General features: G+C 31.7%; 1 protein-coding gene across 8 annotated transcripts in view; it reads left to right on the top strand.

Moving 5' to 3' along the window:
- Positions 1-26,551, top strand: part of LOC114344348 (sterol regulatory element-binding protein cleavage-activating protein) — an 860,805-nt gene that overhangs the window by 623,656 nt on the left and 210,598 nt on the right. For all 8 annotated transcript variants that reach the window (XM_050657867.1, XM_050657868.1, XM_050657873.1 and 5 more), the window contains one exon: positions 16,332-16,477. In XM_050657867.1, the coding sequence (XP_050513824.1) occupies positions 16,332-16,477 (146 nt within the window). The remainder of the gene's footprint in view (positions 1-16,331; positions 16,478-26,551) is intronic.

The following is a 26,551-nucleotide window of genomic DNA, read 5'->3' as shown; positions in this document are numbered from 1 at the left end:
CGTTTATGCAAATGGAAAATGAAGACACTAATTTGCTACAAAAGATAGGATCGATTAGATCATAGTCAAATAAATAAAAACATAATGCGGTAGAGTCAAAATTTTAACATCTGTTACAGCCGTATCGACCTGAAATCCTTTTAAACCCATCACACTTTGGAATCGAAACAGTCAACAGACGCCGCCGATGCGTTTCTCTATGGTACCTATTCCGAGAGATCAAATCTCTCGGAAAAGGAAAGTGTACCTACTCAACTACGGCCAGCGCTGGAATCGAGACCGATGCCATCAAAGTTTTGTCACTTGTAATTGGCTCCGTGCGTCTCCCCTCTACTTACAGTCACGTGAAACGCTGTCAGATTTTGTAAGGACGTTTTAACATTGAGTCTTATGGGATTATTTTGTTAAACTTGAATATTTTATTTTGTAGTGATAATCACCGAATACAATTGTTAGAACTCATTAGTTATTAATTTATACTGTAATTTATAGTGCAACAAAATATTTTCTTTTTCGTTAATAAATATTTATTGACATAAACTGCGATAGTGAGGTTATGTATACAAAATCATACTGATAATCAATATTGGAAAGTGAAGAATTTATATCAGATTAAGTGCGTTTTTATTTTCTGTTTATATTAATACATAATATCATCATAGCGTGACACGGCATTTTTTTAAATGTCTCATTTAAACATACACAAAGCGTCCTTATAAAATTTCAAAAAACCGCCACCATGAGCAGATCGGTCGATTTTACTGTGACACTTTGTTAACGCTCGGAGCGAATACGTGGAATAGTCGAACCGAACATATTCCGACGTACCCGCTCTAGGTCCATCATACCAACCCTTAACCGAAACGAACGTCACCGATGCATTCTCTACTAACTACCTAACCCTACGGTGGCTCGTTCCACGGTTGTGCTGCAGCGACCTATTCCGAGCGAGAATCCAGTTCGAGTTTATTGTAAATTGCAGATCGCGGTCGATGCGGCGCGCTTGGAATCGAAACCGATGCCGTCGACTTTTTGTCACTGGTGCGTGGAATAGACGATCGGAACCTATTCCGAGGTACCTGCTCCAGTTCCATCATGCCATCTCTAGACCATCGTGTCTTATATGATGAGACTATAATTCTAGATAGAGCTGAAAAAGAATCTCACCGAAAAATCTTGGAGATGTGTTATATTAACAATTGTTCCAATTCACTAAACTATAAAAAAGATGTTGATAACTTAAGTTCCATCTATACTTACATTTTACAACAGAAATTTACTAAAAATAAAAAACTACCACCTTCTTATATTAGATCCACATAATACTGTGCTCCACGCTTCACTGAATTGTACTGTTGTCATTTTCTACTTATTGTGACTCTGATGGTTGCCTGCACTACATGTGTACTGAATTCAATTTAATATACAAGTCAATTGTTAATAATTTTAAAACAATTTTTAAAAAAACTTAACTTCATGTACAGACCATGTTTTTATATATTTTTATGTTTTCAACCAGACAATTTTGTCAAATTTTGAATTTTTTAAAAAAAATTTGTTAATGTCAAACCCTTCTTGGACATATTATGTTTATACCACTAACATAAAGGAATGTAAATGTAAAAAGACAACAATGAAATTACTTGTTACATTACTAAGACCTAAACGGATGTGTTATTTCCCTTTTGTAAACAAGATTTAACTTTTTCATCTATCAACATCACTGATATACTTGTTTCTTTAACAAAAGGTATGTAATACGTACATCTCATCGGAGTGTTGACTACTATATCCAACACTAAATACAAACCACATAATTTATTTAACATGATATGTTTATATAGAACGGGACCTATATTTCTATAGTATTTTGTGTGAAATTTAAAAAGTGTCCAATATGTGACTTAATAAAGTTAATGTCCTATGCTGGAAAAAAGAAGAAGTGATTAAGACAGGTGGCGTTTCGATAATTGACAGTCGAAACGACACATGACTTAATTAACAATTACTTGTCAAAAATGCCGGCCACATGGTGATTTAAAAAATGAATTTTAATACTTAATAAAGGCTTTGATTGCCATTTTTCCTCCAGTTGGGAGATGTGATTGGTTTGTTTTTGTGACAATGTGTGGTTTCATATCAATTTTATTATGCACTAAGAAATAGTGTCAACATTTAGGTAAGATTAAAAAAATAACATCTTTAATTTATGATGATTGTAAAGAATGTTTTTCCATTCCAGCAAGTTCTGATGAAGCCCAAAATTATGTGGCGAAAGCTTGACTTTTAATAAAAGACACTCACTTAGAAGCACCCGTTTTTTATTGCTTCCTTAGTATTGGGTCGTTCCCGGTTACCTTCAACTGTCTTTATATATATATATATATATATATATATATATATTGATACATGTATCCATGTGACTTCCAAAGTAGATTCTTGTAATACGTTGTTACTTCATATATACCGTTATGACTTCCGATTTCGGAAGTCACAACGTTTTGCCTATATTTTTACGAATTTGGCTACTAGATGGTATCAGAAGGCTTATATTGAAAATTTCGCTGGAAGTCATATCGTATCTAACATACTCATAAGATCAGATTTTAGTTCGACGGTATATCACCAGCGCTAGTGTCCCTCCCGTGCTACTATACAGGTTATGTACACAACGCGTAGCGTCTTCCGTATACCACACCGCTCGGTGTGACTTCCGTTTTTTGGCAACCCTGTGTAACGGTTTCCAGACATTTATCTGTTGTAGATTCGCGGTCCTAATCGTACTTAGTGTTTTGTGTGCCTTTTGTTTTTAAACATGAATAATAGCAGATCTGCTTTACTTTTAAAGTTAGCCTTAAATGAAGGTACAATATGTGATTATATATCTCTATAATTATATATTTTCTGTACTTATTTCAATCTATAATATTTACTTACCTATTTACTTATATAAATTCATTTTTCTCGTGTTTTTGTTTACTTCCTTTTTTACAATGAACTTCTAATTTAATCTACATTCACCGGCACGAAAAACGGGCACCCTAAAAAAATGGGTAATTTTTGATGTCTCGTATCTCCCAAACCTTTGGTCCGATTTAAGTAATGTTTTTAATATGTTATAGCCTTATTATTTAACAATATAGCTATGATAACATTGTTGATAGACAGGTAAATTTTCATTGTATACCGGGTGTACCAATCAAACTGGGTTTTTTTCTCAATTTTCACAACACCCTGTGGAATATTCTAGCCTTTATAAAATATTTAAATTAAAGCCTAACTATAGCTCCAGGTTTTATTAACATTCTGTTTTTTTATTCATTCGCTTACGTTGGATAATAAAAAAGTTAAGGACTTTAACAACTAGCCATGTTCTTTATCGATACAGGTGTTTCTAAATATAAGTGCGACAAATTTTAAGGGGTAATTTCTGCATGAAAAAATAATGATCGTGTGGCAAAATAATTTTATATTTGCAAGCATTTGCGGACATAGCTTTATCAAGTAAACGATCATTATTTTTTCATGCAGAATTACCCCTTAAAGTTTGTCGCACTTATTTAGAAACACCATGTATTGATAAAGAACATTTTTAATTGTTAAAGTCCCTAACTTTTTTATTATCCAACATAAGCGAATGAATAACAAACAGAACATTAAGAAAACCTGGGGCTATAGTTGGGTTTTAATTTCAATATTGTATAAAGGCTAGAATATTCCACAGAGTGATGTGAAAATTGAAAAAAAAACCAGTTTGATTGGTACGCCCAGTATACAATGATAATTTACCTGTCTAGAAACAATATTATTACAGCGATATAGTTAAAGAATAAGGCTATAACATATTAAAGAAATACTTAAATCGGAGAATAGGTTTAGGAGATACGAGCCATCAAAAATGACCCATTTTTTGGGGTGCCCGTTTTTCGTGCCGGTGAATGTATCTATTAAATAATCTAAATTATTTTTAAAAATCTTATTAAAAGCTTAAATACAAGAAATGTAGGTAAATGTTCTCATTTAACGAAATTTCCGAAAATTTTGTATTTTTTTGACCCAAGTAGGCTGAAAAATCGATTTTATAGTTATTGTTATTTCGAAAGTAATAAAACGTGTAAAAATTACAAAAAAATTGAATGTACAATTACAATTGAATGGAATTAAATACACGATAAAATGAATCAAGAGCGATAAAAAGTTTAAAGTAATAAATTCTAGTAATAATATAAAATGCAGTAAACTCTCTCTTAAGGGGGTAGGCGCAAAATCTCTGTCCAATGCTATTTAAATACATTTATTTTTTTCGAATCCTGAGAAAACTAATAAATATTTTTTAAAACATACACCCAGAATGAAAGATAACATTATTACGGGGGACCGAAAGTCCCTTAGAATAAAAAAAGTTTCTTTTGAATGAAATATTCGAAATTAAAAATCACACTAACTTTTCTCTTGTTTTTTCATCCCATTATCTTTATTAAAATAAACATATACTAGGTATATAAGTTATTAAAATAAACATTATATAAGTTTTCAGGGACTTTCTGCCCTCGGTAATAATGTAAGCTTCCATTCTGCGTTTAAATTTTTCAAAAATACTTATTAGTTTTCTCAGAATTCGAAAAAAATTAATGCATTTAATTAGCACTGGACTAAGATTTTGCGCCTATCCCCAACGAGCACCTCCTCTATACGGACGGTATTTAAAACAAAATTCATTTGCCGATATATTGAGCCTGTACTCTTCCGGACAATCCCTTAAAATGATGTGTACCTAAATGAAAAAAAAATACATAGATATTTTTTCCAAATATTTTAGAATACAAAACTACAATATTTATATTTTATTATTTCAAATTAACACAGAGATGACAACGAGTGATATTTAGTAACTCTTTACCTTATCAGCAGTAGGTAATAAAAATCTGGTTCTAGTGTGGGATCCGTCATTAAAATATTTTGTGTGTCGGTCATTAAAAGAAATGTGACACCATACCGCGTTGCTCTAATAATACTTTAACATTGATATTATGTTGTGACTAAGATGTTAACGGAATGTCTGCTTGGCAAAAGAAAACATCGGCACAATATCAATTTTCTTCTTTGATATGTTACCTATGTGTATGCCAAATTTCATGTCAATCTTAAGTGGTTTTTTAAAATTTATGGGTTTTGCAATATTTTACCGTCAGCGAACGGACTAATAGAAGAGGATCCGATATAAGGCCGATCTATTTAATGGATAACAATAATTATTGGATATGTAATTTAGTATGTTAACAATTATAAAAAACAAGGGGTGCATGATCTAATTTTCTTCTGACTATAATCAATTAATAATTAATAAATGACTTTTATCTACTCTATGTCATATTATAATTGATAAATTTTTAGTTTGTGAAAACTGTCATTATAGATAGCAGTGCTTTAAAGTAAGCATGAAGTAACAATGTATTTTAAATGGGATTTACTTTTTCTCACTGTTTTTGACACACTTTCATATAATTAAATATTCTTTCTTAACTTTCGCGTTTTATGGTGATGACATCTTCTTTTTCTTCAAGTGCCATCTCCGCGAAGGAGGTCGGCAATCATCATAGCTATTCGGACCTTGGAGACGGCTGCTCTGAAAAGTTCGTTTGATGTACATCCGTACCATTCTCTCAGGTTGCGCAACCACGATATTCTGCGTCTCCCTATGCTTCTTTTTCCTTGAATCTTTCCCTGCATAATGAGTTGGAGCAAGTTGTATCTCTCTCCACGTGTAATATGTCCGAGATATTCCAATTTTCTGGTTTTAATTGTATTTAAGACTTCCATTTCTTTATTCACCTTTCTCAGAACCTCTTTGTTTGTGACGTGTTCTGTCCATGATATTTTTAGAATTCTTCTATATACCCACATCTCGAATGATTCCAGTTTTTTCATTGATGCCGCATTCAAGGTCCAAGCTTCCATTCCGTAAAACAGAGTCGAGAAAACGTAGCACCTAGCCAACCTTATTCTTAGCTCTAACCTTAGATCTCTTGTGCAGAGCACAAGAGAGGTGAAGACATAATGAGCAATAAATTACAAAAAAAAATTTGACAGTTTTGTGGTTTGAAAGAAATTAGAATTTTTATATGTCACAGTTCTAAGAATTGTAGAATAGAAATGAATTCCAGTGACGAAGAGTTACAGTATTTTTATTTGTTTATCGTAGATAAAATATTGTATGAAATTGTGCGTGAAGTACTTTTTGCGAACTTACGCGATGTATAGCACTCACTCCGTTTCATAAATAACTATTTTCATATATTAAAAAAAAATGTTTCGACCCGGGTAGATATTATTCCAGATTTTCTGATTTGGGCACAGAGTTGGATTGTTGGGGCATATATGGAGAGCAGGTAGCGCAACAACTATAAACTCAATTTTACAATGGAGACCAGGAGTTAGAAGGAGACGCGGAGGAACTAGAATAAATGGTTACAGGAATTAAAGGAAGATTTATATAGGGCAGGAATTAGAGACTAGCAGAAAAACAAAAGAGGATAGAAAGAAATGGAGAAGCATAGTCAATAGTATCGAGTAGCAGATTGGGAAAAATCTGCTCGAAAAAGATGGATCTAGATAGCTTTTTAGCGGGTAATCCCCACCTGGAGGGTTTAGCCATTTAATTTTTTATTACATATTATTATTGGTACATCAAAAATTAAAAGGACGGTGCCTGTAATAAAATCTAAAATATTAAAATTTTCTATAAGTTCAAATTTATTTATTAACATTTTTGATATAATTTTCGTAAATAAATGACTTACTATTAACACTTTTTTAATTAATTCCAATAAATCCATTTTACAGCAATAATAATATATTAGTATTTTTGTAAAATAAATATCAATCATATTATCATAAATAACACAGGTTTACAAAAAAAACTAAATTTCGGACAATTTGACGAAACCATATGACAAGGGGGTTTTTGGAGTGGCTGATCACAAATCCGGGGTCTGCTCACCTCTATCGCGTCAGGTAAAGGTCATTTCAAGGTCAAATCAAGATAAATCGACAGTCGCTCTGAAAAAGTATATTAGGGGGTTCTTGGGGTCGCTGAAGATGAATCCGGAGTCCGCTGACCTCTATCTCGTCTAGTTCAACGTCATTTTAAGGTCAAATCAACATAAATTGACACAATTGCTCTGAAAGTATAGGGAGTCTTGCGGTCGCTGATCATGAAAACTGCGGTCCGTTGAGCTCTACTACGTCATGTAAAGGTCATTTCAAGTTCAAATCAGGAGGAGTTAACAAAATTGATTTGACCTTAAATGGCCTTTACCTGACGTGGTTGAGCTCAACGGGCCCCAGTTTTGTGATCAGGGACCCCAAAAACACCCTAATATACTTTTTCACAGCGATTGTGTTGATTTATCTTGATTTGACCTCGAAATGACCTTCAGCTAGAAGTGATAGAGGTCAGTGGATCCTGGTTTCGTTATAAGCGACCCCAAAACCCTCCTAATATACTTTTTCAGAGCGACTGTCGATTTATCTTGGTTTGTCCTTGAAATAACCTTTACCTGACGTGATAGAGGTTAGCGAACCCCGGATTCGTAACCAGCGACCCCAAAAACCCCCCTAGTCATATGGTTTCGTCAAATAGTCCGAAATGTATTTTTTTGTAAACCTGTATAATCAAATGAATATCAATATTTTAATTTAAATAGACAACTTTAAAACACAGACAACTGTATTCACAGTAAAAGTTTCAAAAGATCACACATTACGCTCAAAATAGGAGGTAAATCTAGCAGACGAGTCGTTGTGACTTCCAAAATATGACAACACCGCTGGAAGTGACAACGCGCCTTGAACTACCCTTTATATGGAAGCCATAACGTATGCTGTACGCTTCGGTATATACGTATATATATACAAAATTTATTTTGGTAAATCCTTTCCCCTCAATAGGTAGACCCATTTTATAAGCCCCCCTTTTACCAAATACACAATTTTTAAAAAATAATTCCTAGTAGAAAAGGTGGAAGTCGGACAGCCTCTTCTGTATACCGGAAGTCACAACTTAACGTGCATCAATATATATATATATATATATATATAATCTTTATCCCTTCTACCCTGAGGTGTAGGGATCTGTTTCTGATTCTTTTATTCTTTTTTGTTCTTCATAAATTTCTTCCATATCTTTCTGTTTTCTGTTAGTTTTTTGGCATCGTTCCATGTTGTTCCCCTCTTTTCCAAAATATCCATTATTACTGCATTCCATTGTTTTCTTGGTCTACCACGTTTTTCCTTTCTATATTTCTGCTTTCCCAGATTCTTTTAACAGGTATATTATCACTCATTCTTTGAAGGTGTCCCCACCAACCCAGCTGTCTTTCTTTTATATAATTTTCTACTGGTTCTATTTCTAATTCTTCTCTTATTTTTATATTCTTAACTCTATCTCGTCTTGTCACTCCCATTACTCTTCTTAGATATTTCATTTCTATTGCCTGCAATTTACTTTTATCCCTTTTTGTCAATATCCACGATTCACATCCATATGTGAGTACAGGTCTATACACTGTTTTGTATACACTAATTTTCGTTTTTCTTGATATTTCTCGTCTATTTACAAATCCACTGTTTATTGCATAATATAGTCTATTTGTTTTTGTATCCTATAATTTATATCTATTTCTTGTTTTCCATTTTCTTCAAATATTACACCTAGGTATTGATATTTACTGACTTGTTCTATTTCTACTCCATCTATTTGCACATTTATCCTTTTCCTATTTCTATCTATTACCATTGTCTTTGTCTTACTCTTATTCAATTTCATACCGTATTTTGTTAATACCTCATTCCATACTATCAAGCTTTCTCTTAGGCCTTTCTCGTTTCCTGCTGTAATAACCACATCATCCGCAAATGCACATTCTGTCATCCCTATTTGTTCTAATTTCATATATCCTATGTATATTGGTTTAGTTCTTTGTTTCGTTTCTCTTATTATTTCATCCATAAATATTATGAATAGAAGCGGACTCAATCCCCCTCCCTGTCTAACTCCTACATTTGTAGCAAATTTTTCTGATATCATATTATATCTTATTACACAATTATTTGTTTCTTTATATAAACTTTGTATTACCCTTATTAGTTTCTGATCTACATTTTTCCTTTTTAAACATTTCCAAATTGTTTCTCTATTCACTTTATCAAATGCCTTTTCCATGTCCATAAAGGCTAAATAAATGGGTTTTTCTGCCATCCACATCCTGCTAATAACTTCTTTCAAAGTGAATATATGATCCTGTGTACCTTCTCTAAATCCACTTTGAGATTCTGTTAATGTGTTTTCTGTGATCAATCTCAATTTTTTCTCTATTATTTTCTCGTATATTTTTGTTATTGTGCTTAATAATGTTAGTCCCCTATAATTGTTACAATCTTTGTTATTACATTTCTTGTGTATTGGCAATATTAAGTAAGCCCATTCTCCAATCTTCAGGCGTTGTTTCTTCCCTCCATGCTTGTCTATATATATCTAATAATACTAGTTTTCCACTATTTCCCATATATTTTATCATTTCCGATGTTATATTATCTCTTCCTGGTGCTTTTCCGTTCTTTAGACTCCTTATAGCTTCTTCTAACTCTTCTCTAGTTATATCTTCATTTATTACCTCTCTTTATTTATTCCATTCTTCCTCTTCCATTTCATCATCTTGATTTTCTGCTTTTTGTTTTGTGTTTAGTAGATTCTTGAAGTATTCTTTCCATCTTTCCATTATCTCTTTCTCCTCGCTCAGTATCTCCCCAGCTTCGTTTTTTATTACACTTGCATTTATATCTACTTTTTCTTTTCTAAGATTTTTAAGTACTTTGTAGAATAGCTTCTGATTACCTTTATTATCTCTTTCCATTTTTTCTCCAAATTCTGTCCAACTTCTCTGTTTCTCACTCATTACCATTTGTTTTACTATGTTTCTCTGTTCCTTGTAGCTTGTATAATTTGCTTCTGTTCTATTATTTAAATATTCTTTCCATATTTTCTTCTTTTTTCTTACTTGTTCTTTGATTTCATTCGTCCACCAAGATGTTTGTTTCTTATTGTTGTCTTTATTGTAAGTCCCACAGGCGTCCTTTGCTGCTTGTAATACAATATTTTTAAATGATTCCCATTTTATTTCTAGCGGCCTCTGTATAATTTCTTCTTGATATTTATGTATTTCTCGCGATACTATCTGTTGATATTTTTCTGCTATCTCTTTATTTTTTAGTTTGTAATTCCTTATTCTTATATGTCCTTTTTTCTTTTCTTTGCATGCTACTGTTCTATTTTCTTCGTTTCTGAATTTAGCTATCAGCAAGTAATGATCACTATTTATCTCATAGCTTCTCTTGACTCTAGCATCCCTTACTGAGTTTCTATTATTTCTTTCTACCAATATATAGTCTATTATTGACTTTTCTCCTCTGCTCGGTTCTTCTCTAGTAATCTTATGAATATCTTTATGTTCAAAATAAGTATTTGTTATTATTAAATCATTGCTAATACAAAATTCCAGTAGTCTTTTCCCATTGTTATTTCTTGTATTTTCACCGTGTTTTCCGATTACTGCTCCATATATATCATCCTTTGTTCCAACTTGTCCATTGAAGTCTCCAGCAATATAAATTTTTCCTCTACACTCTTCTATAGTCTCTTGCAGTTCATTCCAGTATTTATCGTTTCTCTTACGTTTTTTCATTTTCATCTGGTCCGTAAGTTGCTATTATTGTCTTGATGTGTGTCTTGCATTTTAATTCTATCTTCAGTATTCTTTCACTTATTGCTTCCCATTTGTTAAGTGTATTTTTGTGTCCTTTCTTTATTAAACATCCCACTCCTGCTGCCGCTCGTGCATTCTTTTCCACTCCACTCCATATGAAAATGTGGTCATTGTCTGTTTCTACTATTCCTTTATTCTTTTTCTTTGTTTCCGTTATTATCAATATATCTAAATCCGCTTTTTCAAATTCTTTGTTTAATTCTATTTCTTTTCCATTAATACTTCTTACGTTCCACGTTCCTATTATAAAATCTTTTACTACTAACTTCTTTCTTTTATTAATCTCTTCTACTTTTTCTTCAATTTTATTCGTTTGTCCTATTCCACTCCAGTCCATTTTCCGTTTTTCCTTTCCCGTCTGTTCTTTACTTAGTTTTTTGAACCATCGGCTTTTATTTCTTTTTTATCTCGTTTTGGAGCCCTTTCTATTATTTCCTTATCCTTATTCCATTTCCATTCTTCACTTTCGATCCATATTTTTTTGATAACCCATTTTGACTTTCTTTCCCTTATTCTTCTCCTCAATCGCTATTTCCTTCATTTGTCTTTGTATACGTTTTTCACTTACAGTCATCTCGTTATTAATATATATATTTCTGTTGGTTGTGTTCCTTAATTTGTTTTTGTTGGTCATTACTTTGATTTTATCTTCTATCTTTTTGAATTCCACTAAACACGTCTTATATCCTATCTTTTTTGCTGTTTTTATCTCTACTTCAATTTCCAAATTATTTTGTATAAAGGTTTTCATTTCACATTCTAAAATATTCGATTCGTTCGTGTCTATTTTAACTCCTTGTATTACAATATTATTGCGCCTTTTTTCTTTGTCTATTTCTTCCAACTTTTCATTGATTACTTTTATTTCTTCTTTTAAATGCATGTTTTCTTTCTTTATCGCCTCATTCTCTTCCTTCACCTTTTGTATTACTTTAATCTATTCTTTTTGTCCCTCTCTTATCATTTTTATCTCTTGTGTCAATACTAATAAAGTTTCCATTATTTTATCTATCTTATTTTCTTCTTCAGAGTTATGTTTCTCTTGTCCTTCCATCTCTTTTCCTTTTTTAATCTGTTCGATTGCCTATTCCAAATCTACTCAACGCTATATCTAAATTAAAATTACCCTATATTATCTTTCTAAATATTACCCAACACCAGCATAAAATTAAAATTTCCGTATTAACTTATTATTATTTTTTCCTTTCCAATGCACCGCGGAAAAGAACACAGACCAGCTATTCCGTCGGATCCGTGCACTCCATCGATGCACCATAAAAAGCAAAAAAAAAATTCCCCTAATTAATTAAATTCGTTTTCTTAACACCTATTATTACGTTTAAGTATCTACTTACAGATCTGGCAACGGTGTTTTCAAGCAATCCACGTTCTTACCATCAGCTGTTTTTTGTTTTGGTGTGTGTTTTATCAGTACACCTCACAATAACCTGTATATTTTCTGAAATTTTTCTAATTCTGCAGTAATTCTAAATATTTTTGTCTTTTCACTGAATCAATTGATTATTATCACTTATACCACTATTTCGGCGAATTATTTTCCGTTATAACTCCCGATTTTTCGGGTTGATTATAGCCACAAAATAACACGATATGTTCTTAGTCAATCCGACGTTGGCACTCTTGCCACTGAACGTTAAACATTAGATTTATTTCCAAATTTATTTCTTTCGTATATTATGTAATTTGATCTCCTGTGTATAATCGTTTTGGTTTTACGACCACCGCCCAAAACCGTTCTGAAGTGCTTTTACCATATGCCCATGCCTGGCATTCTCTCATAACATCTTAGAGAAACACGATGTGCATTTTTTAAAATATTACGTGTAATGTATATAAAATATGTTTGTTAACAGTGTAATGTTTAATTAAAAGTGCTTATTGAAAATGGCAAATAGCCGAAACGTCTAAGCAAAATCAAGTGTTTTATTTATAACAGACCGCAAACCCAGGAATTAAAAACCAACTAACTATCTATTGTTGAAAGAAATTGAGAATGTTTATACATTTTTAATTCATTTACTCTTTTGAGTATTAAGGAATCTTTCTTGTTGGAGCTTTACCATGCTGAGTAGATGAGTTGTGAATTATTTAAAATTCTCTCATCTTAATTTTCTCGGCACCTGTATGACTTATAAATTGTAAAAGTCTCAGGAGGTGTAACCAAAGAAAGTATTCCACCTTTTGTCAATCTGGTGGTACGGAGGCGATATTTATTGTCGTTTTCTGCGCTGCTTCGATTGATAACTTAGTTTGTTTTCCGGTAGATGGCCCTAGTTCATCCGTGACATTTCTTTCTTTGCAATTCGGGAAGGCCCTAAGCTATGGTAAATGGTTAAAGCGGAGAGAAGAGGATATGGGTTTACTGATGAGGGGAAAAAGATCTCCGAAACCGGTATAGACTCTTCCTGCACTCTCCGCTTTAACCAGAATATTATGCAGCTGCTGCATTTTCGTTTTGCAAAGAAATTGAGAATGTTTATACATTTTTAATTCATTTACTCTTTTGAGTATTAAGGAATCTTTCTTGTTGGAGCTTTACCATGCTGAGTAGATGAGTTGTGAATTATTTAAAATTCTCTCATCTTAATTTTCTCGGCACCTGTATGACTTATAAATTGTAAAAGTCTCAGGAGGTGTAACCAAAGAAAGTATTCCACCTGTTGTCAATCTGGTGGTACGGAGGCGATATTTATTGTCGTTTTCTGCGCTGCTTCGATTGATAACTTAGTTTGTTTTCCGGTAGATGGCCCTAGTTCATCCGTGACATTTCTTTCTTTGCAATTCGGGAAGGCCCTAAGCTATGGTAAATGGTTAAAGCGGAGAGAAGAGGATATGGGTTTACTGATGAGGGGAAAAAGATCTCCGAAACCGGTATAGACTCTTCCTGCACTCTCCGCTTTAACCAGAATATTATGCAGCTGCTGCATTTTCGTTTTGCAAAGAAATTGAGAATGTTTATACATTTTTAAAAACCAACTGTTTAAAAATTCACGGTCAGGAAATAAGGAAATTCACGGTCTATATATATATATATATATATATATATATATATATATATATATATATATATATATATAGCAAGGAGTACGACTGTTTAATATTAACAATATATCAAGTGAGTGAGAAGAAGTCTCACTGTAATTGAGGTTATCAGTCAAGGAGAAATAAAAAATGAAAAAACTATTTCAATCTTTTAATAGAAGACGTTTCGTGCAGTCTTCCTGCACTTCATCAGTTCTACTGATTGTGAAGTTACATATAAGATGTACACAACAATGTCATCACAATGGGTTGTGTTGTTAAAAACTTAATAGCTAAAAAATACATAAAATTTCTTAAGCTAAAAATACATAAACGCAAAAAATGTCACAAAGGTCCTTAGTGGTAAAAATCCTAAGGTTATTGAACAGTTACATAAAATTTTGTTTTGAAACATGAGGCCAGGAGAAGAAATATTCTGTTAGAGTCAAAAGAATTATTTTAAATCCATTTCTTATTCTAACCAAAAAAAGCGCACAAAAAACCTAAGCAAAAACCAACTGTTAGGTGTCTGTCATTAAATGGATTTAAAAAAAAGGGGGGGATGTGAAAATCTTAACCAAATTAATGTAAATTATTGTAAACCTAGATTTTCATCCAAAAACCTACCTAGTTGTAAATTTCAAATTTATTTTCCACACAAATCCGATCAACACATGGCCTAATTTCATTTGTTTTTACCTTCATCCAAAAAGTTTCCAACCTACAAACCACCAATGCTTGGTAGCAACATAAAAGTTTTAAATCTCATTTCCACCCAGCTCCTGTCTGATAACATGGCTTAACACTCCAGCTTTAGTGACTTTTTTCCAACAATCATGAGGCAAGTAAATCAGTCTTTTGTAATTAATTTTTAACTAATCCACACCTATTTCTAGGTTCCTGGATTTCAATTTTATTATTAACAACCAATAAATCTATGGCATTTTTTCGATTAAAGAAAAATTGATATAATTCAGGGTGCATCGTCAACCTGTAAACCGGGTTTTCGTTTGAAAGCTTTTTTGTGACACTATACATTGCTGCCGTTGTCACGGCGATCGTATATCTTTATTTCTGTTTATCTTTTGTGTGTCACAGGGAGGTTTTTGGATGAAAATCTAGGTTTACAATAATTTACATTAATTTGGTTAAGATTTTCACATCCCCCCCTTTTTTTTTTAAATCCATTTAATGACAGACACCTAACGGTTGGTTTTTTGCTTAGGTTTTTTGTGCGCTTTTTTTGGTTAGAATAAGAAATGGATTTAAAATAATTCTTTTGACTCTAACAGAATATTTCTTCTCCTGGCCTCATGTTTCAAAACAAAATTTTATGTAACTGTTCAATAACCTTAGGATTTTTACCACTAAGGACCTTTGTGACATTTTTTGCGTTTATGTATTTTTAGCTTAAGAAATTTTATGTATTTTTTAGCTATTAAGTTTTTAACCACACAACCCATTGTGATGACATTGTTGTGTACATCTTATATGTAACTTCACAATCAGTAGAACTGATGAAGTGCAGGAAGACTGCACGAAACGTCTTCTATTAAAAGATTGAAATAGTTTTTTCATTTTTTATTTCTCCTTGACTGATAACCTCAATTACAGTGAGACTTCTTCTCACTCACTTGATATATTGTATATATATATATATATATATATATATATATATATATATATATATATATATATATATATATATATATATGGGATATTTAGCGGAAGTATTGGGTGTACGTAAGTGTATGGATTCCTCGAAGTTTGTACAAACTTGAGCCAAATAGTTTCCCATTTCTTTCTTGATTTTTTATGTAATTCTGGAATATAATCGTTGGAGATTGTTAAATTTGCTATTTCATTTAAAGCTGCTGAACTCTTTGCCATTTCATCCACTATCTCATTTTATTTGATTCCGGCATGCCCTTTTACCCAGATAAAGACCAAGTCATTGCTATTATTTTTAAATCGAGCGATTGTCTTGTCTAGCATCAATATTATTATAACGATATTGTTAAAGAATAAGGCTATAACATAATATTGAAAAAATCACTTAAATCGGACAACAGGTTTAGGAAATTTGAGACATCAATAAGGTCCATTTTTAAGGTGGTGCGTTAATTTCTTGGAGGAGTGTAGTTTTTCAAAAGTATGTTCATTGACATTCATTGCATACTTGTTAAAAAAATAAGAGGACACCATAGGGTTAAGATCTTAGATTATGTGTCATTTAGTATTTTAAGTTAAAGAAGAACTGATAATTGGTCAACTGATAACCAGATTGCAGTAGTAGAAAACTGTAAACAGTTCTTCTCTGTTTAACGCCAAACTTTTTTTAAACACAAGCTGTGTTTAGACTACACAATACCTTATTTCTTCTTGGTTTAGTAAAAAGTAAAAGACTGTTTATAGTTATTGAATCCATCATAAAACTAAAATTATTACATATGTTGATTTTTTCAGAGTTTTCAAAAAGGAAAAACATCCGTTTCTGATATGGTTTTTGGCATGCACCTATTTGATACAGGCATCAAACGATATCCTATGAGAAGTAGACCTCGGATAATACAATATGCACTTACAATATTTTTCAAAGATTTTGATTCAGAGTAAGTTTTATATACTTATATAAGTAATGCAATAACTTTATAATATATTATACTGTTTTATCTAGATATTTGGATCCTTTAACAAAGGGTTTGGGAAAAGATTCTAAAACCGTTTTCTTGTGACAGTTCTATATTACACCCACCGGCACAATTAACTGCTCACCTTGTATTTCTTGCAGAAAAAATTGACAATGACCACCAATTTGCAGAAATTGACAATCTTAGACCACATTTTATGAAAGATACAGTGAAAACTACCTTTGATGAAAATAAAACAATAATATTATTGAAAAAAAGTCATTTATCAAGAGATGCTTAGCAAAAATCTAATGTTTAAAAATATTCGAAGAAAATTCAAACAAACAAATTTTGAAAATCAGTCTAATTAAAAAAAAATTATAAATATTAATAATGGGTGTTGCCGCATCTGGTCCTTAGGACCCCTTGGAGGCTTTCCATTCATGATATCCTGGATATCCGACGGGATGACAACATTGCATACTTGTCAACTTATGTATATAATGCCTTTACACTATCAGAATCAGTAATAGCAGTTTTCCTGGATATAAAATCAGCATACGATAATGTCAATATTTACAAATTATATCAGAAAATGAACAACATTCAAATTCCTATAGACCTGAACAATGTAATTCACAAATTAATTCAATATAGACTGATATATACCAGAGGCAATGATGGATCTTTCATTGGACCTATAACTGCAACCAAGGACCTTCCACAAGGTTCACCCTTAAGCACAATTCTATTTAATATATATATATATATATATATATATATATATATATATATATATATATATATATATATATATATATATATACATGTATCCATGTGACTTCCAAAGTATATACTCGTAATACGTTGTCACTTCATATATACCGTTATGACTTCCGATTTCGGAAGTCACAACGTTTTGCCTATATTTTTACGAATTTGGCTACTAGATGGTATTAGAAGGCTTATATTAAAAATTTCGCTGGAAGTCATATCGTATCTAACATACTCATAAGATCAGATTTTAGTTCGACGGTATATCACCAGCGCTAGTGTCGCTCCCGTACTATTATACAGGTTATATACACAACGCGTAGCGTCTTCCGTATACCACACCGCTCGATGCGACTTCCGTTTTTTGGCAACCCTGTGTAACGGTTTCCAGACATTCATTTGTTGTGGATTCGCGGTCCTAATCGTACTTAGTATTTTGTGTATGAAACATGAATAACTTCATACTTTTGTGTTAACATTAATAATAGCTTTCTTTTAAATCTGCTTTACTTTTAAAGTTAGCCTTAAATGAAGCTAATTATATCTCTATAAATATATATTATCTGTACTTATTTTAGTCTATAATATTTACTATTTATTAGTCTATTATTTAGTCTATTTATTTATAGAAATTCATTTTTCTCGTGTTTTTGTTTACTTCCTTTTTTACAATGAACTTCTAATTCAATCTACAGTCACCGGCACGAAAAATGGACAACCAAAAAATTGGTAATTTTTGATATCTCGTATCTCCTAAACCTGTTGTCCGATTTAAGTAATTTTTTAATATGTTTTAGCCTTATTCTTTAACAATATCGCTATAATAATATTGTTGATAGGCATGTAAATTTTATTGTATACCAAGTGTACCCATCAAACTGGGTTTTTTTCTCAATTTTCACAACACACTGTGGAATATTCTAGCCTTTATAAAATATTGAAATTAAAACCCAACTATAGCCCCAGGTTTTCTTAACATTCTGTTTTTTTATTTATTCGCTTACGTTGGATAATAAAAAAGTTATGGACTTCAACAACTGGCCATGTTCTTTATCAATACAGGGTGTTTCTAAATAAGTGCGACTGACTTTAAGGGGTAATTCTGCATGAAAAAATAATGATTGTTTGGCAAAAGAATTTTATTTTTGCAGTCATTATTTTTTCATGCAGAATTACCCCTTAAAGTTTGTCGCATTTATTTAGAAACACCAGGTATCGATAAAGAACATGGCTAGTTGTTAAAGTAACTAACTTTTTTATTATCCAACATAAGCGAATGAATAAAAAAACAGAATGTTAAGAAAACCTGGGGCTATAGCTAGGTTTTAATTTCAATATTGTATAAAGGCTAGAATATTCCACAGGCTGTTGTGGAAATTGAGAAAAAAACCCAGTTTGATTGGTACGCCTGGTATTCGGTATATAATGATAACTTACATGTCTAGAAATAATATTATTACAGCGATATTGTTAAAGAATAAGGCTATAATATATTAAAAAAATACTTAAATCGGACAATAGGTTTAGAAGATACGAGCCATCAAAATGACCCATTTTTTGGGGTGCCCGTTTTTCGTGCCGGTGATTATATCTATTAAATAATCTAAATTAATTTTAAAAATCTTATTAAAAGCTTAAGGTGATATAGTAGCGATCAACAGGTAGCCAAAACGCGTTCCAAAATTGCGGCTGTAATTTTGAATATTTTTTCGACGTATTTGGCACACGTATTCGTAATATAATAAAGAATGGCGGTACAGAGCCCAATTTGGAAAATATGTTAGTAGTTGGAAATTACTCTATAATTAAATACAATATTAAGAGGAAACAGTAGCGATCAACAGGTAGCCAAAACGCGTTCCAAGATTGCGGCTGTAGTTTTGAATATTTTTGCGAGATATTTGGCACACGTGTTCGTAATATAATAAAGAATGGCGGTACAGAGCCCAATTTGAAAAATATATTAATATGTGGAAATTACTCTGTAATTAAATACAATATTAAAAAAACGAGCCTGTACCGCCATTAAGAAGAACAAAAAAATACACTTTCTTCAAATAAACTTTTTTATCCGATGCCTAGATTTTGTGTCATTTTGGAACTACTAAAATTTTTTATTTCATTAGTAGTTCCAAAATGACACAAAATTTAGGCATCGGATAAAAAAGTTTATTTGAAGAAAGTGTATTTTTTTGTTCTTCTTAATGGCGGTACAGGCTCGTTTTTTTAATATTGTATTTAATTACAGAGTAATTTCCACATATTAATATATTTTTCAAATTGGGCTCTGTACCGCCATTCTTTATTATATTACGAATACGTGTGCCAAATATCTCGAAAAAATATTCAAAATTACAGCCGCAATCTTGGAACGCGGTTTGGCTACCTGTTGATCGCTACTGTATCACCTTAAAAAAACGAGCCCGTACCGCCATTAAAAAGAAAAAAATACACTTTCTTGAAATAAACTTTTTTATCCGATGCCTAGATCTTGTGTCATTTTGGAACTACTAATGGAATAAAAAATTTAGTAGTTCCAAAATGACACAAAATCTAGGCATCGGATAAAAATGTTTATTTTCTTGTTCTTCTTAATTGCGGTACAGGCTCGTTTTTTTAATATTGTGTTTAATTACAGAGTCATTTCCACATATTAATATATTTTTCAAATTGGGGTCTGTACCGCCATTCTTTATTATATTACGAATACGTGTGCCAAATATCTCGAAAAAATATTCAAGATTACAGCCGCAATCTTGGAACGCGTTTTCGCTACCTGTTAATCGCTACTGTTTCCTCATAAATACAAGAAATGTAGGTAAATGTTCTCATTTAACAAAATTTCCGAAAATTGTGTATTTTTTTGGACCCAAGTAGGCTGAAAAATAGATTTTATAGTTATTGTTATTTCGAAAGTAATAAAACGTGTAAAAATATACAAAAAAATTGAATGTACAATTACAATTGAATGTAATTAAATACACGATAAAATGAATCAAGAGCGAAAAAAAGTTTAAAGTAATAAATTCTAGTAATAATATAAAATACAGTAAACTCTCTCTTAAGGGGGTAGGCGCAAAATCTCTGTCCAATGCTATTTAAATACATTTATTTTCGAATCCTGAGAAAACTAATAAATATTTTTTAAAACATACACCCAGAATGAAAGATAACATTATTACGGAGGACCGAAAGTCCCTTAGAATAAACAAAAAGTTTCTTTTGAATGAAATATTCGAAATTAAAAATCACACTAACTTTTCTCTTGTTTTTTCATTCAATTATCTTTATTAAAATGAACATATATTAGGTATATAAGTTACTAAAATAAACATTATATAAGTTTTCAGGGACTTTCTGCTCTCGTTAATAATGTAAGCTTCCATTCTGCGTTTAATTTTTTCAAAAATACTTATTAGTTTTCTCAGAATTCGAAAAAAATTAATGCATTTAATTAGCACTGGACCAAGATTTTGCGCCTATCCCCAACGAACACCTCTATACGGACGGTATTTAAAACAAAATTCATTTGCCTATATATTGAGCCTGTACTCTTCCGGACAATCCCTTAAAATGATGTGTACCTAAATGAAAAAAAATACATAGGTATTTTTTCCAAATATTTTAGAATACAAAACTACAATATTTATATTTTATTATTTCAAATTAACACAGAGATGACAACGAGTGATATTTGATAACTCTTTACCTTATCAGCAGTAGGTAATAAAAATCTGGTTCTTAGTGTGGGATCCGTCATTAAAATATTTTGTGTGTCGGTCATTAAAAGAAATGTGATACCCGTAACGCGTTGCTCTAATAATACTTTAACATTGATATGTTGTGACTAAAAACGTTAACGGAATGTCTGCTTGATTGAACGTAATATAACATATCCAATAAAAATTTTATTTTGTTTTAAAAATGTTTGGGATTGAAGGGTGACTTTGACTGTATGATAAAACAATAATTATACAAACAAAACAGTTATAATTATCAAGATTTATGCTGTAAACTCATGGAGAAATGTTATGGCGAGCACGCCACTGTGTGTGTTTATATTTCAATATTTAGACTACGTGACATGATAAACACCAACGCTTGTAATTTCGCGGTGTCAGCGAAATGTTCATGGACTATGAAAGGTTTTAAGAAATATGTAGTTTGTATTCATTAATTTTAGTATCGTTTTGTATCTCTAACTGTTAACATCTCAATAAATTTGTGCATTTCCTTCAGTAGTTACGTTACTCAATTCTCCAACGAACACACCACATTTTATAAAGAATAAGACTGGCGCAGTTAGTAGAAATTTCCAATTAGAAAAAGTAAAGCCTTTTTTTCTAATCGATTTTAATCGTTAATTGGGAAATTGGAGAATTAGTGACTTAGTAGTTGAGTTCCGAGTGTAAGGCCACGAGGAAGGAAAACTGAAGGAACCCGTAAGCAACTTGAAGAATTCCAAGTGTAAGGCCACTTGTTGTGTAAAGCCACAAAGCAATTCGGAAGTTCTGGAGAGGCGCAACTAGCAACTTCGTGAAATCTTCTCAACCACCAGCTTCAGTGAAAAGCCACTCGACCCTGGAAACGGTGAAGCATTTCCACAGAAGAAGCAACTACATACAGTTTAGAATTTCGACCAGTTCCAGTGTACAGCCACTTGATCCAGAAGGTACAACGTTCTCCACCCGTTCTCTTCCCGTTCCAGTGTAAATCCACCTGATCTGAGACGCTGCAACGTTCTCGACCCGTTCCGGTGTAAGTCCACGTTCTCACGGAAGTACTTGAGGTTAGTCGAATTATAGTAATTTTGTATTTGTTTTCATTTTTTTATTTACTCTGTTTCGCTATTTTCAAACTTTTAAGATATCATATCTAGTATTTGCATTTTTTTTTATTTTTTTATTTGTTTAACTTATTTTTTGTTAATATAATGGCAACTAACGACGTAACAGCAAATACGTCCATAATTTCCGCCAACACTTCTAATAATTATATTAATAGTGACAAAGCTATCAAGCTTATAAATGTTTTTGATGGGTCTTCTTCAAAATTACACTATTTTATAGATTCTGTTGATTTCATTTTTGCAAAATTTGACCCAGCGGAGTTACAAATTTTTCCTTTTATTGTAAAAAGCAGGTTAGAGGGAAAGGCTCTTGATTTCATTGGCTCGAAAGAATTTTCGACATGGCAAGAGATAAAAAATGCTCTCCTTTCTCAGTTTGGTGAAAATTTGGATTTGCAGTGTCTAAATTTTGAGTTATGCCATTTTAAGCAACGTTCTAATGAAAAACCGGTAAATTTCGTTGACAGAATTGAAAAACAATTGATAAGAATCAGTAAAGTTATCAAATACGATTCAAGTTTGAACAATGTTGAAAAAAAAAGTTTAAATAATTTTCACAGTAAGACTGCAATTCTGACCGCTATTACGGGCATAAAAGAACCTTTGTGTCAAATGCTTCGTTCTTTAAATCCCAGTTCGTTGATTCAAATTAAGCAAATTTTAAACGATTATGAAAACCAACAATATTTCAAACAAACAAATGACAATTTTTCTAAATTAAATATAAATAATGACAATACAATTTCTTCAAGTAATGCAGGTACGCAAAAAACATTTTCTGCGCCCGGTTCAACAAATCAATCGATAAATCCAAATCCACCAATTAAATTAACCATTCCAAAGTGCACTTTTTGCCATAAATATGGACATAAAGCAGAAAAATGTTATCGTAAACCACAATCTCACAATGTTGTTCATAATACCTATTGCGACAACGACAGTTCAGAAAACGAAAAAGACATAGAAATCGAAGTTGATCAGGATTTTTTAGAGCAAATTCCGCTGACAACTTTACAATTTACCAAGTAGCAAATAAACCGCTTCTTTACGCGCATATTAAAAATTTAAATTTAAAGTTATTAATCGATTCAGGGGCAGCTATATCAATATTGAAACCAAGTAAAATTTTAGACTCTTATCAGTTTAATCATGAAAATTTTAAAATATTTGGTATTAGTAACGAACCAATTCAAGTTACAAAGAGCGTAAACTTTAAATTATTTTCGAGTGTTGAAAAATTCTATATAGTAGACATAAATTCACCTTTTGATGGAATACTTGGTTATGATTTTTTAGAAAAGAATAAATGTGTTATTGACTTTGGTTTGAATACTTTATTTGCTAATCATGAGGAAATCCCATTGTTTTCGTCTGATCGGGAACATAATATATTTAGTCTAAATAATATACACGAAAATCAAGTCCGAAGTAATGTTATCGACTCAACTGAAAAAATTGATACTATTATAAGTAAACTAAAATTAGACCATCTTGATGAAAGATTACAAACAAAGATAAAAGATATTCATGTGAAGTTCCAAAATATATTCTCGTTACCTAACGAACATCTAACTTTTAGCAGTCGAATAAAACATAATATCCGTACTAATCCTGAAAATGCCAGTCCGATTTATACTAGAAATTATCGGCACCCTCACGTTCATAAAAAAGAGGTCAATAAACAAATAACAAAATTATTAGAGCAGGGAATAATTCGCGATTCTGTCAGTCCTTGGAATTCGCCATTTTTTATTGTCCCCAAAAAACCTGACGAAAATAATGTTCAAAAATGGAGGATAGTAATTGATTTTAGAAAATTAAATCTTATCACGGTTGACGATAGATTTCCTATCCCGAATATTAGCGATATTTTCGACCTTCTCAATACCTCTAAATTTTTTTCTACAATCGATCTGGCGTCGGGTTTTCACCAAATTCCCATGAATCCCGAAGATATCGAAAAAACAGCTTTTTCCACAGAAAACGGGCACTTTGAATTTACTAGAATGCCGTTTGGGCTTAAAAACGCTCCTAGTACCTTTGCTAGAGTGATGAATGACATATTTCGAGAGCACATAGGCAAAACATGTTTCATTTATATGGACGATATTTTAATTTTTAGTAATACAGTCGAAGATCATCTTAAAAATATCGAAATAATTTTTGAATTAGTACAAAAAAATAATTTAAAGATCGAACCTGATAAATGTAAGTTTTTAACGGATGAAATAACTTTCTTAGGTCATTTATTGACACCGGAAGGTATTAAACCAGACCCGAAAAAGATTCAAGCTATTTTAGATTTTCCAGTCCCGCAAAATCAAACTGAATGTAAATCATTTCTCGGCTTATTTGGCTATTATAGGAAATTTGTAAATAATTTTGCTGATTTAACTAAACCTCTAACGGGTTTGTTGAAAAAAAATATAAAGTTTCATGTTACACCCGAAGTAGTGGAATGCTTTGACAAATGTAAACAATTTTTGACCTCGGAAAAAATTCTGGTTTATCCTAATTTCTCTAAAGAATTTATTTTGACGACCGATGCATCGAATGTCGCTGTCGGTGCGGTTTTGTCACAGATGTCCGATAACGGTGAGGATCGACCTATCGCTTTTGCATCGAGAACATTAAATGAAACTGAAATGAAATATTCCACTACAGAAAAGGAATTATTGTCTGTTGTACACTTTACAAATTACTTCCGTCCATATCTATTTGGAGTTAAATTTCGATTAGTCACAGACCATAGACCACTTATATGGCTTTTAAATTTAAAAGATCCTAATTCTAAATTATCACGATGGAGACTGAAATTAAGTGAATATAATTTTGATATTCAGCATATTTCGGGCAAAGCAAACAGAGTTGCAGACGCTCTGTCAAGAATTCGATTAAACCATGTGCATCAAAAACAAAATGAATATACCGAATTTGAGAATGTTAAAACTAACTTAGTTTTAAATAATTTTTCCTACTCTAATGAGCAAATCTTAGACGTTAACAATAAGAGTATTTTATATCTATACGATGAGAATGACAGAAATATAAATCATTTCGAAATTATCAATGATAATTTTCCCACAGTTGGTGACTCGGATTTTGAAAAAATTTTAAAGTTATATAACGAAAATCGTAGTAGAGAGATTAATATAGTTAAAATTAAGCCACACCATTGCCTTGAGAATTTTAATACTTTGAAAAAACTAGTATTAGTCCGAAATAAAACTTATAGCATACCTTATTTTGAAAGCAATATTTATTATAAAATGCTCAGTTTCCTTTATCCAGACGTTAACTTTGTAATTTGTAAAAATATCGTTACTATGCCGCCTGTAGAAGATAGGCAAAGGATAATTTTCGAATATCACAACGACCCGAGTAATTATCACAAAGGAATTAATGAAACTGCAGACAAAATTCGACAACTTTATAAATGGAAAAATATGTATAGAGAAATAACCGAATTTATTACTTTATGCCCTACTTGTCAACTCTCAAAATTTGATCGTAGGAATCGTACTCAAGGTTTAAATGTAAGGCATTCTCCGGAGAAACCATTTGAGGCTTTATCTGTAGACCTGTTCTTTTTTGATAAACAGAAAATGCTCACCGTTATAGATAATCTAACAAAATTTGCGCAAGCGTATATTTTAACTGATAAAAAACCAGAAACGATAATTAGTAAGTTAAAAAATTATTTTTCGCTTTTTGGCCTTCATAAGATGATTATGTCAGATCACGGGGGCGAATTTAATAATAAAAAGATACAAAGTTTTGTTAATTCGTTGAATATCGAATGGCACCTTACTTCGTCTGAGTACCATGCCTCTAACGGTATAATTGAGCGTTTCCATGCTACCATAACAGATACTTTGCGAAGCTATCTTTTAGAACATAACCAGTGCGACTTAGAAGATGCACTTTTAGTCGCTATATACTCATATAATTCTAGTAAACATCATTCAACATCCACTACCCCCTACAGTTTAGTATTTCCATATAAAAATGATAGGGAATTTGATGAAATTTCGTATAATAATCAGTTAGAAAATATAAGGGAAAAACAATGCGATCAAAGGAAAAAGCAAAAGAACCGTTTTGATAACTTAAGAACGAGTAACTTGGAAGTAAAGTATAAAGTTGGAGATAATATTCTCTTAAAAAGACCAAGAAATCCAAATACACCAAAATCGATATTAAATACAGGACCATATGTTGTTCTGGAAGTCAATGAAACCAATAAAACTCTAAAAATTAAGTTAGATAACGAGGTTATTCGAAAATTTCATTTCAATAATGTAAAACCATTTTATGAGGTTATTAACTAAACGAAGTTGAAGTGTAACACGGCAAGTAGTAGATATGAACTTTCATTTTCCATATTATAAATGACTTTAATCAGTAATAATTGCAACATATAATTCGATTAC

The sequence above is a fragment of the Diabrotica virgifera genome, chromosome 8 (assembly GCF_917563875.1).
Source record: "Diabrotica virgifera virgifera chromosome 8, PGI_DIABVI_V3a".
In the NCBI taxonomy this organism is placed as follows: domain Eukaryota; kingdom Metazoa; phylum Arthropoda; class Insecta; order Coleoptera; family Chrysomelidae; genus Diabrotica; species Diabrotica virgifera.
This window is presented reverse-complemented; position numbering and strand designations above follow the sequence as displayed.